Source organism: Canis lupus, chromosome 15, assembly GCF_011100685.1.
Source record: "Canis lupus familiaris isolate Mischka breed German Shepherd chromosome 15, alternate assembly UU_Cfam_GSD_1.0, whole genome shotgun sequence".
NCBI classification, from domain to species: domain Eukaryota; kingdom Metazoa; phylum Chordata; class Mammalia; order Carnivora; family Canidae; genus Canis; species Canis lupus.
The window spans coordinates 42,576,606-42,604,147 of record NC_049236.1 but is presented as its reverse complement, the minus strand read 5'-3'; the positions used below and the strand labels follow the sequence as shown (position 1 = coordinate 42,604,147).

The 27,542-nt window shown below is 56.8% G+C and overlaps 1 protein-coding gene across 4 annotated transcripts in view; it reads right to left on the bottom strand.

Moving 5' to 3' along the window:
- STAB2 (stabilin 2) overlaps nt 1–27,542 on the bottom strand; it is a 140,577-nt gene that overhangs the window by 17,978 nt on the left and 95,057 nt on the right. For all 4 annotated transcript variants that reach the window (XR_005370723.1, XM_038558865.1, XM_038558866.1 and 1 more), the window contains exons 40-58: nt 25,645–25,690; nt 24,903–24,979; nt 22,688–22,813; nt 21,146–21,219; nt 19,592–19,663; nt 16,701–16,820; nt 15,794–15,841; nt 14,892–14,975; nt 13,212–13,358; nt 12,283–12,423; nt 11,450–11,509; nt 9,995–10,171; nt 8,660–8,749; nt 6,584–6,730; nt 5,282–5,338; nt 4,120–4,246; nt 2,677–2,826; nt 1,226–1,330; nt 168–275 (exon numbers count right to left, since the gene is read on the bottom strand). Coding sequence is in view for 3 of the 4 variants with exons in the window: in XM_038558865.1 (XP_038414793.1) it covers nt 168–275; nt 1,226–1,330; nt 2,677–2,826; nt 4,120–4,246; nt 5,282–5,338; nt 6,584–6,730; nt 8,660–8,749; nt 9,995–10,171; nt 11,450–11,509; nt 12,283–12,423; nt 13,212–13,358; nt 14,892–14,975; nt 15,794–15,841; nt 16,701–16,820; nt 19,592–19,663; nt 21,146–21,219; nt 22,688–22,813; nt 24,903–24,979; nt 25,645–25,690 (1,956 nt within the window). In the remaining variant the exon portion in view is untranslated. The remainder of the gene's footprint in view (nt 1–167; nt 276–1,225; nt 1,331–2,676; nt 2,827–4,119; nt 4,247–5,281; nt 5,339–6,583; nt 6,731–8,659; nt 8,750–9,994; nt 10,172–11,449; nt 11,510–12,282; nt 12,424–13,211; nt 13,359–14,891; nt 14,976–15,793; nt 15,842–16,700; nt 16,821–19,591; nt 19,664–21,145; nt 21,220–22,687; nt 22,814–24,902; nt 24,980–25,644; nt 25,691–27,542) is intronic.

Sequence of the window (27,542 nt, the reverse complement as noted above, 5' to 3'; positions counted from 1 at the left end):
GGTCAGGCATGAGCAAAGCCACCAAGGACACGTAATCCCACAGATGGTAGGTGTTGGGACAGCAACCCAGGCAGGAGTGGAGGCTCAGCACGTGGTCCAGGTGCTGTGACCAGGTGCCGCCCTGCTCCCACCCTGCCCCAACCCATACACGCACCGACAGGACCTACCTGTGCACGTTATTCCGTCCCCTTCGTAATTCAGGTTACACTCACACGTGTTGTTTTCCCTGCAGGTGGCATGAGCAGAGCAAGGAGGCATGCATGCTGGAGGCACAGCTGTAAACGAAGGGGTTGCTGTTTGGGCCGTGCCTGTGGTGTGAGGCCCGGGGAGCATGGGGACTGGCTCTCTGGCCAGTCGCAGAGTTTCAGAAGTGGGAGGACTGGGGGACTTGCCCCAGTTCCTCCAGCCTGGAGGTTCTGAGGTTCCAGGATTGCTCCTTCATGTTCACACACAAACTCTACAGTGTCACCCAGGTCAGAACGTAAGGTGTCCCCATGTTAGAACTGCATTCATTCCTCCACAAAGTACTCTTGGCAGATTAGCTCAGGAGTCTCAGGTTGCTTCGGGCCAAGGAAGAATGCCGTGGTGCTCCCCTGGCCCCGGGGTCTGTGGTGGGCGCTGGCCTCCATAGCCGGGATGCGCCACCACCACACAGGGCTTGGGTTGTAGGGGACAGCTTGGGAAACCGGCTGTTCGGGAGGGGTGCAGCCTGCGGTGATGAGAGCCATGATGGAAAATGAGGATGGCAGCTGGTGTTGGCGCCCAGGGCCACCAGGCAGGCTGCAGCACTGCCTCCCACCCTCCTAGCTCCCCCTGTGGAGGGCAGGTTCCCAGGGCCATTAGTCTAGTGACTCCACAATCAGGGGGTCACACCCGGGCTGCAGACTATCGTGAATCTTCTATGCAAGAACTGCCGCTGGGCACACACCTGGGCCTGCACGGGATCCTGAGCCACCAATCCTCCCAGTCCTGTGTCTGCCTGAGGCTGCTCCTTCCGTGGTGGCCGTGGTGGCGCAGCACTGTGCACCGGCCCCGCGGGTCTCAGATTAACCTCTCCAGCCTGTTTGCCTAACGACCCACCTCCTGAGGCCTGGGGCCACACCCCCAGACCATCTGTCCCCTGTGGGCAAGGAAGCACCCGCCTTCCCGTTCTTTCCAGGCGTCGCTCAGCCCTGCCAACCCCACGTGGATGCTCTCGGGGCTGGGCTGCTGGCCCGTGACTGACCTGTCTGGGTGTCGCAGAAGCGGCCTGTCCAGCCCGCCTCGCAGAAGCAGCGCCCGGAGCCCGTGGGGCCGTCGTCACACTGTCCGTGGTCAGAGCAGCGGCAGGCTGTGGGGCAAACCCGAGCCCGGTGAGTTGGCGGTGGTGGGGGTTCAAGTCCCGCCAGCCTGCTCCGGGCCACCTGTCGGCTGCGTGGGCAGCTGGCCTCCCAGCATTCATTCATCCAGAAGTTCCAGAACTGACATACCCAAGGGCTCGTGGCTACCACGGGGCGGACTCGACGGGGCACCGAGCTCACTGGGAAGACCCCAAGCCCTGGAGTTCCTGCTGTCGTGGGGCTACAGTCCCCGAGTGAGGGGGTTTGGACACGTGATCCCACGCGCTGGGTGTCAGGGACGCCGAGGGAGGGGGCAGGGGGCAGGAAGGAGCAGCACGAGGGCGGAACCGTCCCTGGGCCCCACAGAACTTCCAGGACTTGCACCCGGGCTTTCTGCCTTCATCACCTCGAGCACGATGGCCCAGCCGGTGGCTCTCACCTCCGCGCTGCGCTCCGGCCCCCAGAGGCGGCAGCCCCCCGCCCCCCACCTCCCCCCCTAGCCCCACCCCACTCCACCCCATGGTCCCCTGCCTGCCCCCTCCCCGCCCGGCCCTCCCCTTCCCTGCCCGACCAGCCCCAGTGTGTTCTCGTGGCAGCGCCTTTCCAAAGTGCTCAGCACACTCCCCCGGGTGCAGTCCTGTGCCGGCGGCCACCGCACTGAGAACACAGAAGCTGGCTCTGGCCAGGGTGCTCCTAGGAGCCTGGCCCTGGTGGCCTTCAGACTGCCACAGTGCGCAGCCAGCCTGGCCTCTGCTGCTCCTTAAACGCCACGCTCACGTCTGCCTCCCGGCCTTTGCACCTGCTCGGTTCTCTTCTGGAAAAGCCATTCCTCTGGTCTGCACTGCTCAGTACTAAGTACTAAGTACTAAGTACTAAGTATAGCCCTTGCTATACATGGCTACTTAAATGGAAGCTAATTAAAAGTGTAGAAATCCATTTTCTGGTCACACATTTTGAGTGCTCTGTAGCCACGGAGCGGGTCGCTCCGGTTCCTGAAGGGACAGGGACAGAACGTTCCCAGCACGACTGCACTGGTTTGGGCAGAGCTGCCGTTGGAGCCCCTCACCTGCCCCCGATCATCCACAGCTGGCACGTACGGATGACCACTGTGCCCAGCACCAAGGGCAGTCGTGAGGATTAAGGGAGGAAATATACCTGCCTGGCACGTGCTAAGTGCTCTGCAAACATGAACTACAAACCCTGAGGTGCCAGTATTACCCGGGACCGAGTCAGCGGCTGAGTTGCGGCTTGTTTGGGTGGCTAAGGGGCCAGGCCTTGCACCTCTAGACCCGGGGCAGGGGAAGAGGGGAGGGGTCAGGCGGCAAGCAGTGTGGCTGGGTGGCATGGGGGCACGTACGCTGGCAGTCAGGCCCGAACCTCCGCGGCAGGCACAGCTCGCATGCCGTCCCGTTGAAGCCCGTGTTGCATCTACACTGCCCTATGCCTGAGTACTGATCCAGGCAGACGCCACGGTTGTTGCAGGGAGCTTCGGCGCCTCCAGGGCAGGCTGGAAGAGATGAGACAGCGCTGACCTAGAAGCCTCCCAGCCAGGGTCAAGGAGCCCAGAGAGGGCGTATTTTTTTTTTTCCTTTTCTTTAGGACCATCTGAATCTGATCATTTTTCTCATAACCTGAGAGGAGTAATCCCACGAAGTTTTGAATATTTGTTTTCCTCAGCACCGAGTGTCACCAGACGTGCAGGCCAGGCCAGCAGCCTCTGCAGGACCAGCTTAGGTGTACATGCTGGATCCCCGCGTGGTGGGGTGCTCGCTGAACCATGCACGGGATTGGGGGTCAGCGGACTGGAGGAGATAGGGGCTGACCTGCTTTGAGCATCAGTCCTCTTAGCTTGAGCCTGAGCTGAGGAGGAGGAGGGGGGTGTAGACCGCACTGTGACTGAGACCGTTGTGGGAATAAGGCACTGAGCACACGTAAGGGGGGTGCCAATCACTTCGCACTTGGGTGATGAAGTGTGGATACTGAGGGATCGCCCCAGAATTTTCTCAGAGGCGCCACAATGAGTGGCGTGCACGTGGTTCAAACCAGGGCGTCTGGGGACACCCTGTGGGGCCTCTTGCTTGCTGGTGATCCTCTCTCCATCTCAATATTCTATCTGTAAAATGGGGGTAACAATAGACGACCGCCCAGAGGTCGTTGGCAGGTTTAAATGCTGCCACATAAAGGGAGGGGCACTCAGTAAACGTGCTTGGTACAAACACAGGCGCAGATCACAGGGACCCCAATAGTCGTGGTGCAGCGGCCGTTCATGTGTCACCAGCCAGAGGTTCTGTCCGGACCCAAAGGTTTCAGGATGGGCCCATGAATCCTTTTGTGATGAGCCCTTTCCTGGCGGGGTGGGAGGGGCGAGGAGCATCTCCGGTGGCGGGGATGTGGCCCTCGCCTCATGTCAGCGCAGCTCCGGCGCACGTGCGCTTCTGAACATCTGAACTCACCCGGTACCGGGTATCGATCCCACACTAGCGTCAGGAATGAAACTGAGAGTTGGCAGCCCCGGAGCCGAGCGTCTTATGCTCCCACCCGGAGCAAGGTCGCAACACAGCGACAATCTAGGCTTTCGGAAATCTCCGCAAAGATCAACATATGGCCACGGGAAGAAGTAGAAGCACAGCTATGACTGCTTGCAGCCCTTTCCTTAGAGGCCTTACTGGGAGCAATGCTCTCCACCCCCACCCCCACCCCGCTCCCGCCTCCTCATTCCCACCCCACCCCACCCCACCCCCCCCTGTACTTTGAAAGGCTGCCAGGTCCGTGCCCAGCGGCAGGTGAAGAGGCCCCTCACCCTGGCAGTCCCGGCCATAGTAGCCCTTGCAGCACCTGGGGAGCCGGATCACCATGGTGCACTGCTCCCGGCAGCCGTCCAGGGAACCCCGGAACGACAGGTTGTAGCGACACTTCTGCTTCACGCCCTGAGGGAAGAGAGTGCACTAACCTTCTGCTCCCGAGGCCCCACTCGGGCTCTTTGGTTCTAATTGGTCCCAGTGGAGGATCTGGTCTGGCCCAGTGGGGAAGTGGGGGCTCTGGTGCTTTGATAGGGAAATGGCTGGGGGAAGGGGCAGGTTTGGAGTCCACAGAGAGCTTTCTTCCCAGTGGCGAGAGGAATGCCCAGCAACCCTCAGAGCTGTCTGCAAACGGGCTTGGGCAGCGGGTGGGGGACCTACAGCTTTCCCACAGGGGTGGGGGTCTGCGGCAAGGCCCCACATCGTGTGGGTAACAGTTGTGTGCAGGGGTGTTTCTGTTAGAGGTTTTACTAGCAGAGAGGAGGGAAATTGACTTTGGGATAAGGAAAAAAAGCAATATTTAATGAGGGCTTACTATGTGCCAGACTCCACACCCACACTTTGAAATGTCCCTTTCCTAATAAGCACACACGCGATGGTTATTAGCTCCATTTTACAGAGGCAAAACCATATAGATGACGTAATCTGTCAAAGATTACCCACTGGAATTATATCCCAGAGCCATGGCCTCCAAATTTCCTGGGTTTACCGCTCTTATGTTCCTTTCTGGGCCCTGATCCTACAGTTGGTCCTGACCAGCTCTGTGGCCTTGGCCTGACTGCTTACTGTCTCCAAAAGACATTTTTTTCATATGTGGAGGAAATAATAGCTTCCTATGAGACGCATAATGAGGGGAAATGCGTAATAAATAAGAGGCCCAGCTCTCAGCTGGGGCAGCAATATTGGCCAACAGAACGCAGCTATGATTTGTGTGATTATCATTACTAATGAAGTCCTTTTTAGGTCTACATCCCATGCTTTCTCTAGACAGTTCCTGGAAGGTGGGGAGTAGGTCGATGCCTAATTGTCGAAAGAATGACTGCAATCGCAGTTACACAACATCTGCACGTATGCGCAGGAACACACATGTGCTCACACCTCAGAGGATGGGGTCTGACAACGGAGCAAACACACTCTCCCAGGCATCGCCACATTCATGATTACCTTTGGTTTGCTCCACCTCGGGCAGCTGGGCGTATTGGCACAGCTCCAACAATCTCCCTATGCATGGAAGAAAAGAAATGCTCAGAAACCAAGAGTATTGGGAAACACAAGGGTATGCCCTGGTCACTGCCTAGGTGAGCTGACCGGGAACTCCATCCTGATTCTCATCCTGCTGCAGCCAAGAACGCAAATGCAAGTGCGGCAGCTTTGCCGCAGACAATTCTGAAGGATCTCTGGCCCTCTAGGCCTTGGTTTTTGTTCTTTGAGGTGGCAAGCGCCCCACTGTCTGGAGCAGCACCAGGGTGGGTGGTGTCCTTCAGACCTCAGTGGCGGCCGAGGGAAATGTGCATACTGTGCCACTCTTCCAGTTGTGATACTTTGGGCCAGCCATACTCTTAGACCCTTCATTTCCTGATCTACAAAATTGTGGTGCTAATTCCTGCTGTTACTTGACCTTCCTGGGACTGATGATGGGAAATGTCAACTGCAAATGTGTGCAAATATACTTGGGGAGTAGGAAGGCCACAACCTGTGCAGCGGAAAGGACAACTGATTTTTCTTCTCCTACTTTGGCTGCCTGGTGTCTGGACAATATGGGATATTTCTTGAAACACTACAAGTCACGAGGTACTAAAGCCAACCGGTTGCAGACTTGGCCACGCAAGCCACTCCACCTCTTTGAGATTCAGTTTCCAAATCTGCATCATCGGGTTGCTGGTAACAACTTCTACTGTTGGATTACTTTAGGGGTGAGCTGAGCCCTGAGTCCACTGGCTGGCTCAGAGGTGCAGCTCTAAACAATACTGGACAGATGAATGAGTGTGCAATGTGACAGTGCCTCTCAGACAGGGCCTGGTTGGACATTCAGTCACCACTGGTAAGTGAACAAATGAGCGAGGACATGGACAGGGCGTGGGTGGCATGCCATACTGGGCCTGGGCCGGGCTGTGCGCAGTTGCCAGTTTGCAATCACAGCCCCGCCAAATACGGCGGATTAGCAGAGGGCGTGCGCTCTGTGGGGAGCCGATGCCCCTACAGGTGGGTCTGAGGAAGAAGAGCATGTTGCTGCGCAATGGGCAAGCAGTTGCACCCAGCAGGCTCCTCTGCAGCGCCGGGATGCGTGGATGGGCTGCCGGACATATGGGTGTGTGCCTGGCCTGGATGGGGCCTGTAGACGCTAGTGAAGAGGACCCACCCTGGCCTCAGATCTCCTGGCAGCCGGCCTGGCTCCCCAGCAGCGCCCAAGCTGGGGCAGGAGGTCTCAAGCCCTGGCTCCCCCATTACGTTGTTCTGGGGACTGACCGAGAAGTTGTATGTGGCGAAGGTGTCACAGCGGCCGCCGAGGGTGGCACTGACCATGAGGCAGTCTATGCCGTAGGCCACTCCCGCGTCAAACAGCAGTTCTCGTTGTACAATTCTGCATGGTTGGTCATTCAGGAAGAGGTCACCCTGCGGGCAGGGTGGCGGGGCAGAGAGTCAGCATCCGGGACTTGTCTTCCTCCCAAGGCCACACAGCATGGTCAGCACCCAGGGGACCCAGGAGGAGCTCTGTGGACGCCCACCCTTGCGCGTGTGCGGTGTATGTAGTGGGCCGTGGGGTGTGCCCCAGGCGTGTGCCCAGGGGCGTGTGCTCAGGGGTGTGTGCCCAGGGGCACTCTGTGTGCTGCACCTGCACGAGCCCCTCACCTCCCCACCCAGTACCGGGCCCAGGACCAGGCCAGCTTCGAGTGGTGTGGACACACTGGCCTGGCCTGTTGGCCCTGAGCGCGCCCTGTGGCTGCTGGGTAACAGCCTTCCCCCACCCCTCACAGTGGGAGTGGGGGGGGGGCCGTGGGAGAGGCAGAGAAGCTGAGGGGCGGGGCTCGGGAGCACGTGTTGGGGGGGGAGGTGGCCACTCAGGGTGTGTTTTGAGTGGCGCTCCCTGCGGGGCTAGAGGGACGGGCTGTGACTCCGTAAGCGGGAGACAGCGTCCCTTCCCTATGCCACGGAATCCTGCTCTAGGTCCATGACGTCACTTTATGTGCAACCAGTCTAGAGCTTTCTTCTGCGGGGTGCGCCCAGTGGGCAAACTGTGGAACACATTTCCCCCCCCCGCCCCGGAAGGAAAGTGCTTCCAGGAAGTTCTGTGTCTGGGGCGGGGATGCAAGGGACAGATGCTGTGTGATTCATGGAGGAGCCCTGGGGCATCCCCCGCTCCTCTCACTGCTGTGCGACCACAAGCAAGGTACTGAGCGTCTCTGAGGGTCAGCCGTTTCCAGCAGGTGGACAGGGTTGGACTAATCGATCCTTGCCAGGGGCTCTGAAGGCTGCACTAGCTCACGGGCGCCCAGTGCACGTTCCTGTTGCACCTCTCCGTCGGGCTTCATCTATGGACAGTGCCGGGATGGGTGCAAGGACGCGGAGAGGGCTTCCTGGAGGGGGTATAAAGCTGCCCATGGTCCTCACATTCAGGTTATCAACTCAGTGCAGGCGCCAAAGGGATTCTGGCTGCTGGTAAGACGATGTCCCAGGGCGCTGCCCAGCAGGCTCCCAGCAGGCACCGGCTCAGCTGGGAACTGCATCCTTCTGTCCTTCCTCCTTTGTCCTGCTGGTTGGAGCTCCGGCAGCCACACTCTGCCTTGAGGTGACTCCAAGGCGGGACACGTGCTGCCGAAACCCCAAGGGGCTCCCCTGAGGAGCCCCCACACAGCTCTGGGTCGGCTGCCCCTGGCTTTCTTGGAAGAAGACAGAAGCCATGGACACCCGGAGGGGTCAGCGGTGGAGCATCTGCCCTCAGCTTAGGTCGTGATCCCGGGGACTTGGGATCGAGTCCCACATTGGGCTCCTCACAGGGAGCCTGTTTCTCCCTCTGCCTGTCTCTCTGTGTCTCTCATGAATAAATAAATAAAATCATAAAAAAAAAAGACGCAAGCTCTTGGATGTTTAAGCCATTGTCATTAGGGTTGTGCTACGTGCCGGACACAGGCCAGGCTACTATTATCCCATCAGACTCACATAGGGTAAGGAATCACAGGGATGCAGGACTGTGGGGGCACCAGCCAGGGGAGTGGGAACTGCAGCACCCCTCCCCTCAGGCCACGGGGCAGATGCAGACCAGGGCTGAAGGGCAGGGGCTGGTGAGGCTGTGGGGTGTGGTGGGGGGAGCAGTGCTGGCCAACCCCCTGCCGCAGTGCAGCATCTTGCTCTGCAAAATAAATGCCCTAAACACAAAATCCACCCAACGCTGCTCTCTGTGAGGCTACAGGTCCCCAGTGGCCACCAGGCCTGCTGCTGGCCGGGATTTGCCAGGGCACTGCCCCTGAAGGTGGCCCCAGTGAGAAGCATGTCCTGGAAAGGGCGGTGGGCACGGGGGGTGGGGTGGCGGTTGTCAATACTCACGATGTCACCACCGGCTCCACACTTCACACTCAACTCTGAGCCCTGCAGTGTCTTCCAGGCAGTGGCCCTGGGGAGCTCCGCTGCCAAGATCTGTGGGAGGGACGATGCGCTGTCAATACCCTGCATGTGGACCCAAGAAGCGCCCGCAGGAGCTTTGCCAGAAAAGCACATCCAGACACAAACTCTTCCGGCTTGAAGAGGCTGTGGCCATCACCACAAGGTGGGTAACCTGGGCTCCCGGGGGGTATGCCCTCCGAGGGACATCTCCTCCAGCTGGGCTTGCATCGCACCCCCTTCCGAGCCTCACGTACGCTCAGGCTCAGGGCCCTGGCACTGCTACAGGGCGTACAAAGCCAACGGTGGGATCCATGGGTCGGGGCAATGGCAGAGGGCACCGCCACAGGGTCAGCGGTGATCCCTCACAAGTGCTGTTGATGTCCTGACCCTGAGACCTCCGAATAGGACCTTCCTTAGACATAAGGTCATGGCAGGTGGGTGTAGGTAGGATGAGGTTGCAGTGAGTAGGGGATCCTTGGTCCAATGCGACTGCATCCTTATCAGGAGAGAAGAGCCACAGAAACGTGCAGGGAGAGGACAGCCCGTGGCAAGAGCAGCAGGGCTGAGTGTGCACGCCAAGGATTCCCCGCCACCACAGGAAGCTGGAGAGAAACATGGGATGCGTTCTCCCTCCGGGCTTCTGGAAGGAGCAACCTCGGCAGCTCCCTGACTTCAGGTCTGCAGCCTCCACGACGTGGACGCCTGATCTCTGTGTTTCTAGCTTGTGGTTATTGATGCGCAGCCCAAAGGCCGTGATGCAGGTGGGATGAGCCAGCACAAGTGAGGGCCCTGGGCCCCCTTGGATCAGACAGACCGGGTGCTGCTTGAATGCTCAGGGGGCCGGGCCATTAGCCGGGGCTCCTGTGCCACTGCAGGGTGCATCTTCCCTCATCCCAGGGGTCGGCCCAGGTGCCAGCCACTCATGGCACCTGCGGAAGCAGCCCTGGACCTAGGGTGGGCCCCCGGGACAAACTCGGGGAGCCTTGCCAGCAGCCACCTGCCCTGTGAACTGGGGCAGGGGGAGAGGCATGCTGCAGGACCGCAGGGGAGTGGTGTTCCGGGGACCATCTGCAGTGAGGGGAGTGGGGTGCTGGGCTGGGCCTGGGACAGGGTCAGCTGGTGAGGCAGGGGACGCTCAGGTGTCCTCACACCATGGACATGGGGATCCACTGACTGACTGTTCCTGGGACCCATGCTCCCCTGCCCCCGGGCCCCGGGCATCCCCATGCTCACGTCTGTATGAAAATGAGCTACCTTGGAATCTCGAAAATGAGCTACCTTGGAATCTCGAATCACATGGAACTTCAGATACTCCTTGAGCTTGTCCTTGTTGTCTTGGTTGAACAGGAAATCCTGTTGTTCAGGGGGCAGGGCTTCCAGGGCTCGGTCACTGGGCCAGAAGAGAGTGACTGGAGTGTGGATAGGGTCGGTGATGATGCCTAGCAAGCCCAGGTCCTGAAACACAGGGATCGAGGTGTGCACCTCAAGGCCCGGCCATAGGGGACACAGGGGCTTTCTAGGACCACAGCCAGTGTGTGGCCCCAGGGCTGTCCCGGGGCTCCTGGGACTCCAGCTGGTGCAAGGCTGATGGCCTGTCACATTCCAACAGGCCCGACCCACATTTTCTTCGCTTGCCAAACAGAAAGTCAAATTCTGGGCTTTTGTTAATAGAAAAATAACCTTTCACAAATGTGTGTGTGTATGTGTGTGTGCGTGTGTGTCCACTGCCCGAATGTTTTAATTTCTGGAAGATCCAGTCAGTATTTCACCCATATTTAACTTAAAAAAAGTGAAACTTGCACAGTATTGAGATACTCTGTGTATTTATAAGGTTTCCAATCACATGGCCTCAGAAAAGAGAAGGCCAGGTGCATGGAGAAGCATCGTCTAGACAGCGTCTGTGACCTGGGCATGGTCTGCCCCTTAGGCCTGCAGGTTTTCCCGACAACCCTATAAGCCTTATTATCATCCTGTACTCAGGCTGAGGTTTGCTAGCTTGCTATGAAAGCTGGTGTTTGGCCAGATGAGATGCTCAGATCCGGGGTGGTGATGAGGTTCCGAGGCCAGGGCACCAGCAGCACCATAGAGTTGCGTCTTGGGTGCCTTGAACCCGTTGGGAAGGGCCCCTCAGGGCTGAGCCCCAGACTGTTGTAGACATGGCTGGTCAGTGCCGAGGTCCAAGGACCGGGCCACAGGGGTGTGGTAGGGGCTCTGAGGCCGCCCTGGGGCCTTTCAGGGTGGTGGATGGACGGGGGAGCTTGGTGGCCTGCTCCCCCGGGTTCCCCTCTGAAACCTCTGTCTGAACAGTTTCTCTCTACTCAGCTATTTGGAAAGCATCTGAAGCCAGGAAGGCATGGTCCTAAATGCGACTTGCACTCATGCCACAGGCGTAGATTTTCCACATCTGTACTCAGGGCCTGCTCATTTCGCAATGGAGGTGACAGTCCCAGACGTGAGCCCTCGTTCAGGGACTGGAGCACCCTAATTCCCTCCCTTGCTCCAGCTTCCAACCCAGAGTGCACCGGACAGCTAAAAAGACCCCACACTGTGTTGGGAACGTGGTGGCCGAGTGTGACCCTGTGCTGTGGCACACCAGGACTTCCCCACGCAGATCCCACAGCTGCCTCAGATAAAACACCAAGTGGCCAAACAGGACGCCAAGCACAGCAGCAACCACAACACACAACAGTCCAACCAACAAGGTCCTGAGGTGCCGGTCCCCTGGGCCTTTACCTGCAGCAAGCTGCTGAACTTGGTGTAGCCGTGGTTTACCGCCACTGTCGTCAGGTTTTGCTGAAAGACAAGAAGTGGAATGATGGGTTTCCTTCCATGGCCCACGAAGCACTTTCACAGAAGCTCAGCTGGATGCAATATGCCTGGGTTCAGGTACGCAGGCAGAGTGGTCGGCACCCACTCCACCTCCAAGCACCCGTCCCTTTCCAGGTCCCACAGGCACAGGCGCTTCTGTGACTTGGTCGTGGGATTCAAAGTTGCCTTTGCTCTCGATTGGAAAGGAGTTTTATTCCAAGTTTGGCTTGACTGATATCTATCTATCATCTATCTTTTAAAAAGCATTTATTTATTTATCTTAGAGAGCATGTGATAGTGGAGAGGCAAAGGGAGGGGGAGAGGGGTATCCTTAAGCCGAGCCTTACTGAGCGTGCAGCCCGAGTGGGGCTCCGTCTCACTGCCCTGAGGTCATGACCTGAGCTGACACCAAGAGTCAGACGTATAACCGGCAGAGCCCCCTGGGAACCCCCCCGTCTGTCTGTCCTTTACCATCTGTCTCACCCAGCTACGTGTGTTTTCTCCATCTTCCAAGTCTATGCAAGACCACGTAGCCTTGAGCAAACCAAAGGAAAGCTGATAAAACCCATTTATCTACTTAAATTAGATTTTTTACCCATTTCCTTCTTACTAGAATTATATTCATCAGGGTTTTAATGGTAGCTTGAGGTGGAAGAAGGAAAATGAAAATGTCTCCCCATGACACGTCCACATCAGAGCTGTGACAATGACTCATGAGCATCATGGGTTTCTGCTGAGGGCTGACGGGGGTCACCCACCAGAACCCTCCCGGAGGCATCCTTGGGGGTGACCAGCAAGTTCTGGGGGGACAGCAGTCTGTCTATGATGTGGATGATTCCGTTGGTGTTGATGAGGTCACTGGCCACGATCCTTGCCTGATTATTTATGTACACCGTGTCCTAAATCAACCAGAAAGAGGGAACAGGAAATGAGCGCAGAGAGAAAGAGACACGAGATCATGCCTTCCAGGTTGCTTTACCCACAGGCCGAGTGGTCGTGCGTGGGGACGTTTACACAGAGCCTGGGGCAGAACTTGAAGATCCGGGTTCCTCGGACACATTCATGCGTTATGATTGTAGAAGGAAAGCTGGGACAAAGCTATGGCTTCCGTCTAAGCAGCTCCTGGCACATGACCACCCGCAATGGTCAATTTGCCGTGATCCTCAAATATGGGATAACGAGCACATTGAGGTGGCTCCTGTCCCCCACAAGGTGTCCACACCACCCTCTCTCCCCGCTACATGCTTGTTTCTCTCGGCTGTGAATTCCGCAGCCACCACGTGCTCCTCCGCTGGGGGTGAGGCCCAGTGTCCAGCGGCCCTGCCCAGGCCTCTTCATCCTTGCCTGGCTTCCAGCCTAACCCCGTCAACTGCTTGCCTGAGTTTTGATCCCAGCGATCCGTACTTGCCATGTGACCTTGGACGAGGCACCTGCCCTCGCCGAGCCCCGTTCCCTAATTTGTAAATTGGAGAAAGGAGTAGTTTCTATGTCCTGGGGTTATTTCGAGGATGAAGTAAGTTGGCGCACGCCGGGTACTTAGCGTGCTACCTGCCCGTAGGAACCCCTGAGCTTGCACTGTGCGCTGTCACCACTGTTCCTTGCGGTGCCGTTCTGCAGGGGAGGGGAGGGGACGAGAGGGGCCCTGTGGGTGGCGGGTGTTGTCTTGGAGCCCTGGGGTGCTTCTCACCTGAGACACAGAGATGACGATGCGCTCCCCTTGCAGAGATGTAGCATTCGGGGTCAGCCGCAGGTTCTCCAGGAGCAGCTGTTGGCAGGCGACCACGTGGTAGCGCAGTACCTGGGGCATAAGGCCCTGCCTGTCCCAGTCTCTGACCTGTGGGAGAGGGGGGTTGCTCGGGGGACCTGGCTGTGGCTGCCCCCAGACCCCCGGGGCCCCCCTAGACCTCCCTCCAGGCCCCTGAGCACCCCAGAACTTCCCCCGGGCACCCTGACCCCCCGGGGCTCCTGAGCCCCCTGGTTCCCCCCAGGCCCCTGAACCCCCGGAAGGAGGCTGTCATGCTGTGGCCCAGGCCTGGTGACACGTGTGCGGGGTCCTCGCCAGTGCCTTGCGTACAAGGCAGCCTCGCAGCAGGAGGGCCCCAGGGTCCCTGGCCTCACAGTCACCTCAAGTGTGGTGGGGCCCAGAGTCCCGTGTGCAAACTGCGGGGGACACTGCATGGTACCCCCCGGGGGCACCGGGCCCGATGTAGACGTGCAGTGTGGACGCCGTCATGGCACTTCCCCATGTGAGCCAGCGCACGAGCACTGTTCACCATGAACAAACAGCAGGATGAGGAGGAAGAGCCAGAGATCCTCATGGTCTCACAAGATCCCTCCTGACACTTATTACAGAAAAACTATTGAACGTCCACATCCTCCAATAGGTATTTGTGCAGTTGGCTTCAGGGCGTCCAGAGCGCGTGCATGGGGGGTAGTGTGTGCGGAGGGGTGCAGGCTCTGCAGTCAGCAGTCCGTCCTCGCTCCCCACTTGTTAGTCCTACGGCCTCAGGACGGCCTGGCCCGCAGCACCCAGCTGACAGCGTTGCAGTGAACTAGCCTGGGCCGGGTCCCAGACACAGTGTCTGGCACACTCGGTACATGTCTGCTACCTCATTATATGCCAACGGGTAACCCAGCAGGAAGGGTCCCAGTGAAGCTTAGGATGCTAGAGGCTCTGGTAAGGTCCACAAGAAGAAAAAAGACTTATTTAAATTACTTTAACCCAGCTTTTATTTTTTCTTCTTTCTTCTTCCTCTCTTCTTGAGGGAAGAGGGCGGATGTCGGGAGGGCGGGCTGGAGGCGGGGGGAGGTCGGGAGGGAGTGCGGGATTCGTGCGGGGGGCGGGAGGCGGGATGGCGGGGCTGGGAGGGTCAGGGAGGGAGGGCGGGAGGGCGGGAGGGAAGGAGGGAGGGGCGAGAGAGGGAGGGAGGAGGACAGGAAGGAGGAAGGAAGGAAGGAAGGAAGGAAGGACGGCAAGGGAAGGACTCTGCGTAAGAGGCCATGAGGTACCGTACCGGCATTACATTCCTTACAGAACTTCCTTCCCTTCACTTCCCTTCCCTTCCTTCCCTTCCCTTCCCTTCCCTTCCCTTCCCTTCTTTCTTTTTTGTCTATGGAAGGTTTGGATTATTTAAGAATTATTAAATGTTTTCAACCTCCTACCCTACACAGGAATGTAGGCCTCTGGCCATTGCATCCCAAATCCACTTAAATCCTTTCCCTCTATAGGGCCCCTATGCTGAGTGGCAGCCTGCTCCATGGCAGATTGCATCTAGCTCATCCTAAACCTTCTGCCCAGAAATGTCTCCACACCCAAGCACCAGGTGCCAGCCAGTCCCAGACCTCTTCTGCTCGCCTTCACACTTACCCGAGGCTCCTCATCGAAGGCTGTGGATAAAGGTGCGAAGACGGTGAAGGGGCCTGGGCCGCTCAGGTCTCGGACAGAATGTTCCTGTGGGAAGGAAGGTGGGGCCACATCCTCCTTAACATCATCATGGGGACGGGGTTCCAACAAATAGCAGACAGAGTTGAAGGTGGCAGAGCCAAGTGATCACCAAACTGGACACTCTGTGTTTCATTTAGTCTTGAATTCAGTTATCCCAATTATTTAATCTAATTTAGTTGAATTTATTAATTTACTTAGCAAGAGCACATGAGTAGGGGAGGGGAAGGGCAGAGGGAGAGGGAGAGACTCTCAGGTGGCTCCCCACTGAGGGCAGAACCTGATGTGGGGGCTCTGCCTCATGGCCCTGAGATCATGACCAGAACTGACATCGAGAATCGGATGCTTAACCAATGGAGCCACGCAGGTGCCCACATTCATTCCAATTCGATATTATTGAAATGTTTATTTTCATATGGTCACAAAAATAACATATGCTTGTTGTAATAGAGACTGGAAAAGCCAGCATGGAGGAGGAAATGAGCACCCTAATCCCACTGCGCTCTCTGGACCTTATGTGGATGCACAATGCGTGTAAAGATCTCACTTACTATCTTCACCCAGTGACGCTTCCTTCCTGGTGTGATGGCCATTTGTGCGCACGCCGTGTGCTCATGTGTAGAATGGCCCAGGGTGGCATTGGTTGCACACTTGCTGCCCGTGCCCACTCGAAGCCCGAGAAGTTCACAAGTGACCAACAGGGACCCTACTTCAGGAGTTCAGCTCCCGGACTTCCTTTTCTCATCCCCAACCTCAGAGGCCCCATCCACTTGCATATCTGGCTGCAGACCCCAGCCCTTCCACTCTCGACACACACACGTCCTTACCAGCAGCTGGAAGAAATACTGTGACGTTTTTGGGTTCTTGGGAAGCTCCTGGAAACAAAGATGGGGTAGGGCCACTTTAGCTCTGGGAGTCCTTGCAACAACAATCAGGGCTGTCACAAGACAATTTGTCTGTGGTGGAGACTCTCTGTTATATTTTCATCAGGAAATGTGCCCCAGGGGGCCTTTCTCAAGTCCCATCCACAGGCCCCCATGGATGTTCAGAACGACTCTGGGGACGTGCTGTGAGTTCCCAAACCTTTCTGGAGTCACCATCTGATTCATCAGAGAAAGGGCCCGCCATTTCCAGGAGCAGTGGCGCTTTCAGTGCATTTTTAAAAGTTCAAATATTTAAAAAAAAAATCAGTTATGGGGTTTGTGGCAGATTTCATTTCTCCATGAACAAGAATATTTGGTTAGCCACAGTGCTGTAGTCCCTCTTGAAACCAGATAACAGAACATCCACGTTATAGAGGGGTAGAAACCCACAAGGGTCATGCAGCCTCATCCCTGGTGTAGACGCTCATGTGCATGCACACACCGGGCACTGCAGAAGCCACCACAGCAGAGTCACCTGTCACATACGTTACCTCTGATAACAACTCGATAGACTTGGCACCATTAATATTTGTTTTATGAATTAGAGAGCGGACGTGTAAAGAGATGATGTCAGTACCCAGGGCCACATCTCTAATGGGCAGAGTTGAATTCCAACCCAGGGGCCTCTGACTTGGAGAATTCCCACTGGTACATACAACCCCTTTTCACTCCCAAGTGACGTAAGAACAGTCTTTCACATTTTTGTAGAGTTTTACGAGCTACAAGACGCTTGCCTCTTCCTTGGGGAGCCTGGATTTTTAGCACAGTGGGGGGTGTTGGGTTTACTTGATAGGCACATGCCTTTCCTTACCTGGTAGATGTTGCCACGGCAGGTGAACCCATCCCCGATGTAGTTGGGCTTGCAGGTGCACGTCCTTTCTTCTCGCCCCGTGTGGTTGCACACGGCAAATTCACTACAGCCACCATTTTTCTGGTAACATTTCCAAAGGGGGTTGGGGGTCAGAGCAGCGGGTCTCCCAGTGCCAATATTCACGAAGCAGCTCTGCACTGACATTTATTTTTTTGACGCATTCTCTGACTTGTTTGCAGAATTTGCCCCTCTCCTGAACTCACGTCTCAGTTCCTAGATTTGGAAGGGCCATTTCTCCACACACCATCCCGAGATGCTCGAGTCCCACCCAGCAGATCTCCAGCCCCGTGCAGACAGGCCCAGAGGTGCCACATGGAACATTTCTTGGCCAGAAAGGCACCAATCCTGTCTGACAGTTCCCAGCTTTCGGCTTAAACTCTAATCTGGTAAGAGCCAAGGAAACAGTCGTCAGCTGGGAGGCTATGGGTAGAAAACAGACAGGACACGCCACCCTGGTTCCACAAAGGGCCTAAACCTCTGGGAGCTGGGATGGAGAGCTAACATGGAAACAGCAGAGCAGCTTTCAGAGCGGATGCCCGTGGGGGCCCCGGGAAGGACTGCGTAGCCCAGGCTGTTTCTAAAGTGGGGAGAAGGTAAATTCAGGAGAAAGAACCCTGCGGGGATGATGGGCAAGGAAGGCAATGGACCCAAACTCCTGCGGTGAACGCCTCTGACCTCCCCTTCCTCCAGCTCGGCTCCTGGAGGCCCTGGGAGGTGGCACCCAGCGGGGGCGCTGCCTGACTCCTGCCCGGCTGCCAGCTCCGTGAGCTCTCCAGACTGGCCTCCTACAGACCACTCACCATCTCCCCCAGGTACCCGGATTTGACTCTGGGTTTGGAGCTGCCACCGGATGTGGACACTGTGTAGGCGCGGCACGGCGGCTCCCCTGCACGGACCCAGCCCAGGACACCGAGGGCCCAGGACCGACCCCTCCCTGCCACAGGGTGTCGTTATCTCAGTCCACATGGAGGCCTGGGACCTTGCGCCCCCCCGACCAGGCATACGCCCCCCCCACCTGGCGGACACCCTCCCCACTTGGCTGACGCCCTCCACAGCACCCCTTCCTGCCCCACGAGCCCTTCCCGGGCCTTCCGCACTCCTCACCTCTACTCAGGTCCCCACACTCTCCGCCTCTCCCCACAGAAGTCTATCGGCCTCTCTATCTGCCTCTTTGGAGAGGGACTATCCCGCAGACACTGTCCCGCACCCCAAGGAGCTCTTCCTGCCTTGCCCTCACTTCAGGGGCTCCAGGAGTGGGGCGCTGGGCGGGAGGGTGGGCAAGGTGTTGGGCTCATTGCTCTTCCTCGGCTGCCTCAGAGCACCTCAACTCCCTCATCCTTCCCAGGCCCCCCCAACCCTGCACACTGGGAACCCCTGACCCCTGACCCAAGCAGGTGCCTGGCCACCACCTTTCCCTCTACATGGTCGTGGTCCTCAGGGGCATCGACACCCCTGTCAAGGGTCTGCCTGCCGGGAAGCACCCTGCTCTGCCCCCACGTGACCCCATCCTGCCTTTGTCTCTGTCAAGCCCCTGCCCTCGCCCACCCCTCCTCTGACTGCAGGGCCCTTTCCTCCTTGGAGCCACTTCTTCATCCCTGCATTCCCACCCACTTGCTGGGCTCCCTGGTCCCCCTGCTCCCCACCCGTGTCCCACGGGATGGCCCCACAACTGCCCCCCTAGGCTGGCCTGACCCCAGGGTGCTGCCACTCGACTCCCTTTCAAGTCCTTATAGGACTACTCAGGCTTCCGTGCTCCTCCAGCACCTTTATACCAGAGAAGCCACTTGATACCCTCAGTGGTCCCTGCACCTGCCAGCCCCTGGCCCTGGCCCCCAGCTCACCCCTCAGCCCACACCCCAGGGAGAAAGGACATATAACCACCCCAACCTCCCACTGCCCCCATACCGTTCCCCAGGCTGCTTTCCTTCCTAAACAACTAAAAGGGCCACAGGGGTCTCTCCTTGCTCAGGGCCAACTCTCTACAGGAACACACTAGGCGGCTTGGTCACTGATGAGCTCCCAGTGCCCACATGGGCCTGGTACCCAGGGGACAGCCACCGACCCGGGGGGGAGTCACCTGCACCGGGTGTCCCCCAGATATGGAGAAATTGGAGCACCTAGGTCCTCGCAGGACTAACAGGGTGTTGGAATGTGGTCAGACCGGCTGATTCACAGTCAGGGCTGCGTGCAGTACATGACTAGGAGGGACAGTAACTGGCTGGCTGACTGACCAATTGAACCGACTACCTACCTACTTGGCTGCCTGCTTGGTTGACCCACTAACCTCCTACCTGCCTCCCTACTACTGGCCCTGTGCCCTAGGGCTCAGCAGGGGGCTCTGGGCCCCCTCCTCCTCACCCCTGTACCTTCCTTCCTCCCCTCACAATCCACCTTCCCTCCTTCAGGAGGCATTTCCTTCTCTCTACTGGGTCGTACTCATCAGCAGGAAAACATACTTTACTACAAGCACTGCAAGATGTGACCAAGGGTGCTGCCTTCGAGGGAGATGGACACGGGTTCAAGTTCTGACCACGCTGTGTGCTCACTCAACACCTAATGGGTCTGTCCATGTCCTCAGCCCTGGGGTCATGAATGTGACCTTGTTTGGAGAGTCCCTGCGGAGGTGACTAAGGACCCCAAGGTGAAGCAGGAGGAGTCTTCAGGGCCTGACTAAGAGAGGACCTGACGCCTGCACAGAGGTGGAGGCCATGCGGAGAGGAGGGGAGGCAGAGAAGGGGTCTCTCCAACGACAGCTGGAACAAGGGGGAACTGCGCCTCCTCCTGGGCCACCCCGGCCAGGCTGCTGCCATGTAGCCCCAGGCCTGACTCACCGTAAGGCAGGTGTTGATGAGCGTGCAGACCTTCCCGTCTCCGGTGTATTTGGGCAAACAGTTACAGACTGCCTGTGGGGTGGGGCGGGGGGGGAGCGGGTTACTTCCCCAAGCACTGTGCAGGCTTCACACTCAGTGCTGCATGGCCATGGCCATGCCACAGGCATCTCTATTTGGTATGGGGGTGTCCAGCTGCTGTGGGAACTGTCACCTTATAGCCCAGCTTTGCGGCTGAAAAGCCATGGCCATGTGGCTCACCCCGAGGTCTTGGTGTCTTCGTGCCCATGGCGCCCGAGTGGCAGGGGCTTTGGAACCACTTGAGGGGCACAGGTAGAAACAGAGCCACCGTTTGGCTCAGGAGGTGGGGGGGTTCCAAACTGAGGGAGGGGACACCATCTGCAGGAGGCTGGGGACAGTCTTCTCACCCTCATTGCTGCGGTGTTCTGCTTAGGAACTTGCAGGCATAGAGCCAGGGGGCTGAGGCCCAGCCATGCTCTGGCTACCACACCGTGCATCCCCGGGGCAGGGCACCTGGTTCTGGTGTGTCCACCAGCCAGGTGGCTTTTCCAGTCCACATAAAGCCTCTCCCCAGGACAGGGGCTTGGGTGTGATGTCCCCGTGTTGGAGCCTGAGGTCACGGCCAGGGCCAGGTGTCCACTCCTCTGCTTCTTCCTTCATTATGTGCCCTGACCTCAGCCCCTGACCTCTCCCAAGACCCCACCCTGTCCCTGGCCGCTGTCCTGGGCTGAGGTCCTGTTTCAGAGGTGCGGTGTTCCTCTCATGGCCTTTTAGGTCTGGAGGAGGATTTGCAGACGGCCTGGGCACCATGTGCTTCGAGGTGTTCCTTCCTCCACAGGTGGCTTGACAGAAGAGCTCTGCTGAGCCCTAAAATATGTCTAAGGTAGTCCACCACTCACTTTGCTGGGTTCCCCAAGACATACATGTAGTTCTTTCAAAACAAGTGTGATTTTTTCTTTATTTTTGGGTGCTTTATGCACCTGCTTGTTCTGCCCATTGAGAGACCCGGTACTGAGGTCGGGGGCCTAACGAGGTCCATAGAACATGCCCTGGGGACTTCACTTCATTGTGCAGCTTCTGATGGAGCTCACTGCCTGGCTGCTATGCTGGCTCCAGCTGCACGGTGTGCTGTGCGGAGTGATACACGGCTGAGAGGGCTGAAAACCGCCATGGTCTGCCATGGCCTATGTATTTCAGAGCCTTGGGCCAGGGAAAAAGTGTGGAATTCGGACCTCAGAGAGCTGAGCATTGTTGGAAATTTTCTAGATGCTTCTGCGACTGTGTGGTGTTGGCCGCTGTTTACGTCTCCCCTGTGGGAGGAAGCCACTCTTCTAGGGACCCTGTCTGCACTCACTGCCACCACTTCTCAGTCCCAAAGAATGGCCCCTGGGAATTCATTCAGATTTCCCCCTAAAGGATTTGTTTTACTCTGGTGGTGCTCACAGACCTGTTCTCAGCTCCCTCGCTCAGTTCTGGGTCTGAAGACACAGGAATTTGGTCGGAGGAAGTCCTAGGGCCCTGGCAGGCAGAGCTCACCTGGTTGGGTCCCGTCTGCGTGCACTCTGCATTCCTGTGACAGCCACCGTTGTTCTCCAAACACGGGTTAATCTCTAAAACAAAAAGCCAATGCTTGGCATGAAAATCAAGGCTCCTTTTCAAGTAGAGACACTTGAGGAACCAGGCGGGCCGGCTAACTGAACTAGGGGAGGGGCGTCTGCCCTCCACGTAACCCGTAACCCAACAGGTTCCTCAGAATCAGCTCCTTTGGGAGGGATGGCGCCCGGAGGCACAGTCTGTGGGCTTGCACCTGTCCCTTTACTGAATAGTAGGAGCACTGGCAGCCAAGGACTTAAAATAATAGAGTCTCAGAGCCTCATCTACCATGTTGTGAAGGAAAACATTCAGGGATTAAACCAGCCGCTTGTAACTATCAGAGCAGATTTGCTTCAGGGAGAATCATCGACAGAGCCTCCACCTAGGAGGACGTTTAACGAGGAACAGGGTATTTGCGTGGTGTTAAGGTAGCTCTGCGCGAATTGCTTATCAGTGGCTAAGGGGAAAGGCAGCTGTGTGTGGAGACCACAAATGAGAGGCAGCTGGAAACAGCCCACAGGGCGATACCCTGAGCAGGACGCACGCAGGGTCACTGCTGTGATACTACATGCACCACCTCGACAGGATCATGAACAAACATCAGACAAACCCCAAATCAAGGACGTGCTATGAAAACCAGTTCTGGTGGGGGCTGTATTCTCCCCAAACGTCAATGTCATAAAAGAAAGCAAGGGAGGGGAACCATCCCCAATTCAAGGAGACTGAAAAGACGTGGCCACTAACCACAACGCCCATCCCTAAATGGGATCCTGCGCTAAGTGTGCCCAAACAGGACATTATTGGGTCAGCGACAAAATCCGAATACAAAGTATCACATCAGTAGTGAAGTGACTGACGTTGGTAACTCTGGGGGGTGTGAGAATTTACCCTCACTCTCGAATATGCTCGAGTGTCCACAGGTAAAGGGAATGTGATACATACAGTCAACGATCTGAAGGGTGGTTATTTCCAGAATGTACCCTCTTGCAGAGCATATGCATTCTCTAATTTTTCTACGGTGAGAATGTGCTACTGTGTAAAAAATAACTAATAAGGGGATCCCTGGGTGGCGCAGCGGTTTAGCGCCTGCCTTTGGCCCAGGGCGCGATCCTGGAGACCCGGGATCGAGTCCCACATCAGGCTCCCGGTGCATGGAGCCTGCTTCTCCCTCTGCCTGTGTCTCTGCCTCTCTCTCTCTCTCTGTGTGACTATCATAAAAAAAAACAAAAACTAGTAAGTGTCAAGCAAAATTCAGTCACCACCATAACATCTAACTGGAGAAAGTCTCTCCCTTTTCCCCTCTCTGAGTGACTTTCGGACATCGCACCCCCTGAACAGCTGTGGCCACATTTCCACACCCACTTGCCTTCCCGGCTACATCCACGTAAAGGTGGTTCTGGGGGCACCCTGCCCTGCTGGCAGGGTCACTGAGCAGGGCCCTGACTCCTAAGCAGGGCACTGGGCCGGGAGACGGCTGCTACCCACCGAGGCACACGACACCGTCACCCGTGTAGCCTGCGCGGCACACGCAGCGCCGGCCTCCCGGTGTGGTTCTCCTGCAGTCGGCCTCCGAGGAGCAGCCCCCGTTGCTGGTCTCGCAGGCGTTGATGGCTGCAGGGGAGAAGTGGGACTGAGTGTGAGTGGTCGGGGAGCCAGCGACGCCGCGTCCCCTGGGCAGAAATGGACAGTGCTTCCACGTGTCAGGTGCTGGACTGCGTGTGAATGATTCAAGGCAGCGCAGGGCACTGGGTGTCTTAACTGCTTGATTCTACTGGACACTTAAGGAAGGACAGGTACCAGATTTTCACAAACGCTTCCAAAAGCGAGACGAGGGGAGATCCAATGAGGCCACTATTGCCCTGACACCAAAGCCAGGCAGGGCCAGCCCAGGATATTACCAACCAGTATTCCTTGCACGTCTAAATGCAAAACTCCTCAAGAAAGGAGCCTGGGGGGCTCGGCAGCTGGGCATCCGCCTTCAGCTCAGGTCCCAAGATTTGAGTCCCGCCTCGGGCTCCCTGCAGGGAGCTTGCTTCTCCCTCTGCCTGTGTCTCTCATGAATGAATAAATAATAATAAAAAAAAATTCTAAGAAAAAAAACTCCTCAAGAAAACACTTGTAAGTCAAATTAGACAATGTATAGAAAGAATCGTGCCCCATAACCAAGTGGGAATTTGGGTGCAAGGTGGCTTCACATTTAAAAATCAATGAATGTACCACAGTGTATCAATAGAACTAAAGACAAACCTACACGCTCATCTCAAGAGAAGGAACAAAGCATTGGGCAAGACTCAGCGCCTTTAGTAATAAAAACTCAATAGGCGAAGAATAAAGGAAACTTCCTTAACCTGATAAAAGGATCTCTCTATATAGAATGGAATCGAGAGCCCAGAAACAAGCTCATTTACCGAAGGGCAACTGATTTTCCACAAAGATGCCAACACATCTCAATGGGGGAAAGAATAATCATTCCAACAAATGAGACGGAGACGATTGGATCTTCACATACAGAAGAAGGAACCTGCACCTCAGCCTCACGACCTGTACACAAATTAATTCAAAGTATTTCGAAGACCCAGATCCACTCGGAGTTCCCTCATGTGACCGTGGACAAGTGGCTCAGTGACCGTGACCCTTGGGGTCCACCCACAGAGGTCTGTGCACAAGCTCAGAGACCCTGACCTGAAAACGTATATGAAAGCGCTAGAGAAGTGCTGGATCCTCTCGTATTAACTTGTGTCCTCCCGCTTTTGGGTGTTTTTTTCCTGAAAACCGAGGGCAAGAAAACCCCTCCAGCTGCTGTCCCCTTCAACTGTTCTCACTGGCATACCATGTAGTTCCTATTGTCAGGGACGTCTGGGGCTGGGGTCAGGGTGTGTGCAGGCTGGGACAGTCCCCAGGGTAAGGCGGTCTAGAAGCAGGTGGCGGGTTCGCCACGCGGCTGCACTGTCACCTGGACCGAAGCTTGCCTGTACGAGGCACGCCAGGGAAAAAGGGCACCCAGCGTTCCTGTCGTTACAGCAGCAAATACGTGGTGGGAGCCGCAGCGGGGAATCAGCTCACGTGGGCTGAGATTAGCTGTGTGCCAGGCTGGTCTGAGGACCGTCCAGGGGTTAGCCCAGGCCGGTACCCAGGGGTCGGGGTGGGCAGGGGGCGGGGGGAGTCTCTGAGTATTTACTGCCTCCAGAGAAAAAAAGAAAGATGACGCAAAGATGAGCCAAGCGACTGTCCGCAGGTAAGAGAAGTTGTAGGAACTGGGACTGGAAGCTAGGGGGATGTGAGGCTGCCTCGTCCTGGGTTACACAGGAAGGAGGCTTCACCCCAAACTGCTATGCAGGGCAGACAGTGCCTGAGGGGGTGCACAGCAGGTGAGACAGCTGCCCTGCCACCTGAGAGGCAGGGGGGAGCATGGGGTCCAGCCATTGTCCCACCCCAGAGTCCCCAAGCCTGGGCCACACCTACGCCCATCACAGCAGGACTTTTAAAGTTGTTCAGGTGAACTTGTTGTCGGTTGCCCTCAAGGCTGTGACCCACTATTTGGGGAAGAAAATAGGTGCAGGGGGCCTGGGCATCCCTAAACCAACACGGGCCCTTCTGTGAGCAGCAGCTCCCTCGCCTGGGGGCATAGCCAGGGCCCGTGAAGGCCAGTTTGGCTTCAGTGGCCGGCAGTGGCTGCCCCCGCAGGCCCCACCTCACTTGCCTGTGCACACGGTCCCATTCCCTTGGAATCCTGCTGCACATCTGCAGGAGGCTGTGCCGTTGGCATTGAGGAGGCAGCTGCAATGAGAAAGGGCAAGTGCCATCGACAAAAGAAAACAAAAACCACCCAAACCCAGAAGCCCAAACTCAGGAACCACCTGTGGCCACCCTGTCCACCCCCGGCCCCCCGGCCCTGCCCCCACGGGTACTCAAAGGTCTCGGCTCAGCCCTGGCAGAAGGGGCCTTCCTAGCGCGGCCCTGCCTGGGCAGTGAGCACTGTGCACTGCACTCACGTACCATTGGCCCGCAGAGAGGGTGAGGCACCCCAGCCCGCACTGGGCCCGGAGCATTCATGAAGAATGAACGGGGTGCCTGGGTGGCTCAGCGGTTGAGTGTCTGCCTTTGGCTCAGGGCTTGACCCCGGGGGGTCCTGGGATCGAGTCCCGCATCGGGGTCCCCACAGCAGGGTCCCCGCAGGGAGCCTGCTTCTCCCTCTGCCTGTATCTCTGCCTCTCTCTCTCTCTCTGTGCGTGTCTCTCATGAATAAATAAATAAAATCTTAAAAAAAAAAAAAGGCTGGCTCTGGCAAGGTGATGGCAGCTTTTTCAGAGGGAATTGTCGTTTCATACTTGATTGTGTCCTAACTCCTCAGAAATGGTCTCAGGACATGACGGCCCCTAGGTGGACGCTATGAGGGAAGGTCCTGTTTGCCTCAGCCCCAAAGGAAGCTCCAAGGTACATACTTGGCACTAGTGTGGCATGTCCCACGGCAGTCGTCTTCTGTCACCTCTGGAAAACAAAACCCCTGGGTCAGTCCTTTCCCACACCCTGCCTGAAGGACTGTCTTGGGGGGTTGATCCTGAGGAAAGATGTAATGTCTCAGAAGTAATGACACGCATCATGTGAACTTTGTAAAACTTAGTGATCTTGTGAGCCTCCCACCCCCTTTTTTTTTGCATTGGCTGCCAGGAAGCTCCGAGCCCAGTCAGCAGGGCAAATATGCTGATGGAGTGTGTGCCGCATGCCAGGCCCTGTGCTGCAGTGAGCGCACAGGAGGGGAAAACACAGTCTCCAAACTCAGGATCTGCATCCGGATGCGTGTTCCTCTCTGGGGCCTGATTCTCCACTTTGGTTTATATCTCCTATGTTCCTTATTCTTTCTAGGTTTTCATCGTTTTATTACAGAGAGATATAAACAAAGAAAACCTCATTACAACTAATATTAAAAGGTTTTTTTTTCCTCCTTTCGTATATGCAAAAATAACCCAGGGCCACATAGGCATTCAGCAGGCACCTGTTATCTATTAGTCCAATTCATTCCTAAATTTCCTGTGCTCGGAGGCCCAGCTAGCGCATGTCCCCACAGGGCGGATCCAGAAAGAAATCGTTGGAGATAAAGGAGGAGGCCCTAGGGGGCAGGTGCTCATGCTAAGAGCTTGGGGACGGAGCCTCATTAAAGCGCCCGTCCCACAGAAGGTCCTGACCACAGGGGTGGTGGCCTGCACTGACAGCCCCCGGTTGGGGACGAGGTGCAGCCTGGTGCCTTCCTGCATGCTGTCCCCTCCCCCTCCAATCCCTGTTGCTTGAAATATGCAGGTATTTCAGTCATGTTTTAACTCCTCTCAGAACTTCGAGCCAAATCTGGGGCTGTGCTTGTTGTTGTTTTATTTTATTTGTTTGTTTAAGAGAGAGAGAGAGAGAGAACAAGCGCATGAGCAGGGACAGGGGCAGAGGGAGAAGCAAGCTCCCTGCAGGGAGCCCGATGCGGGATCGTGGGAAATAAAATCTTACCTACTGCTACAGGGTGAACATGTGTCCCCTGCCTCCCCTCCCCCCAGTCCTATGGGGAAGCCTCATCTCCGCCAGGACGGTACTGGGGGCTGGGCCTGGGGAGCTGGTCCTAAAGGTGGAGGGTGCACAACTGGCTTTAGAGCCTGTCAGAGATCCTGGAGGGCACTTGCGCCTCTTCTGCCCTGTGAGGACATGAGATGGCAGCAGTCTGCAAGCCAGAGTAGGATTCTCACCTGAACCTGGCGGTGCTAGCACCTCACCTCACACTTCCATCACCCAGGACGCTCAAGAGAAACCTGCTCCTAATACGTCATCTTGTTTACAGTGTTTGTTGCAGTAGCCCGAACCCAGACATCTGTGCTTTGGAAAGTCGTCTGTGACAGTCGTGCGGAGGATGCCACCAGGGGCAGGGGGACAGGTCATGGGGCTCCTGCTGGCAGCCGAGCAGCATGAGGGATGGTGGGGTTAGAACAGTGTAGACATGTGAGTGAGGGAGGAGGGAGCAGGACTGGGAGGCCTGGTGGCCCAGCGGCGGCTTCCCTGGGGAAGCAGGTGGGGGAGGACCGGGTCTTCCTTCCAGCAAGGGAAGAAGGAAGAGGGTGTGTGGAGCCTATCCTCGGCACATTAAGAAGCATCAGCACAGGGGCGTCCAGGGGGGACCTTGGTTCAGTATCTGCCTCTTGGATTCGGCACAGGCCCTGGCCTCAGGTCTTTGTTGTGAGCCCGGTGTTGGGCTCCGTGTTCAGGGGGACTCTGCCTGAGACTCTCCCTCCCTCTGCCCCTCCCCTGGAGCGCTCTCTCTGTCTGAGGTAAACACGTAAATCTTAAGGAAAAAAAGGAGCAACATCAG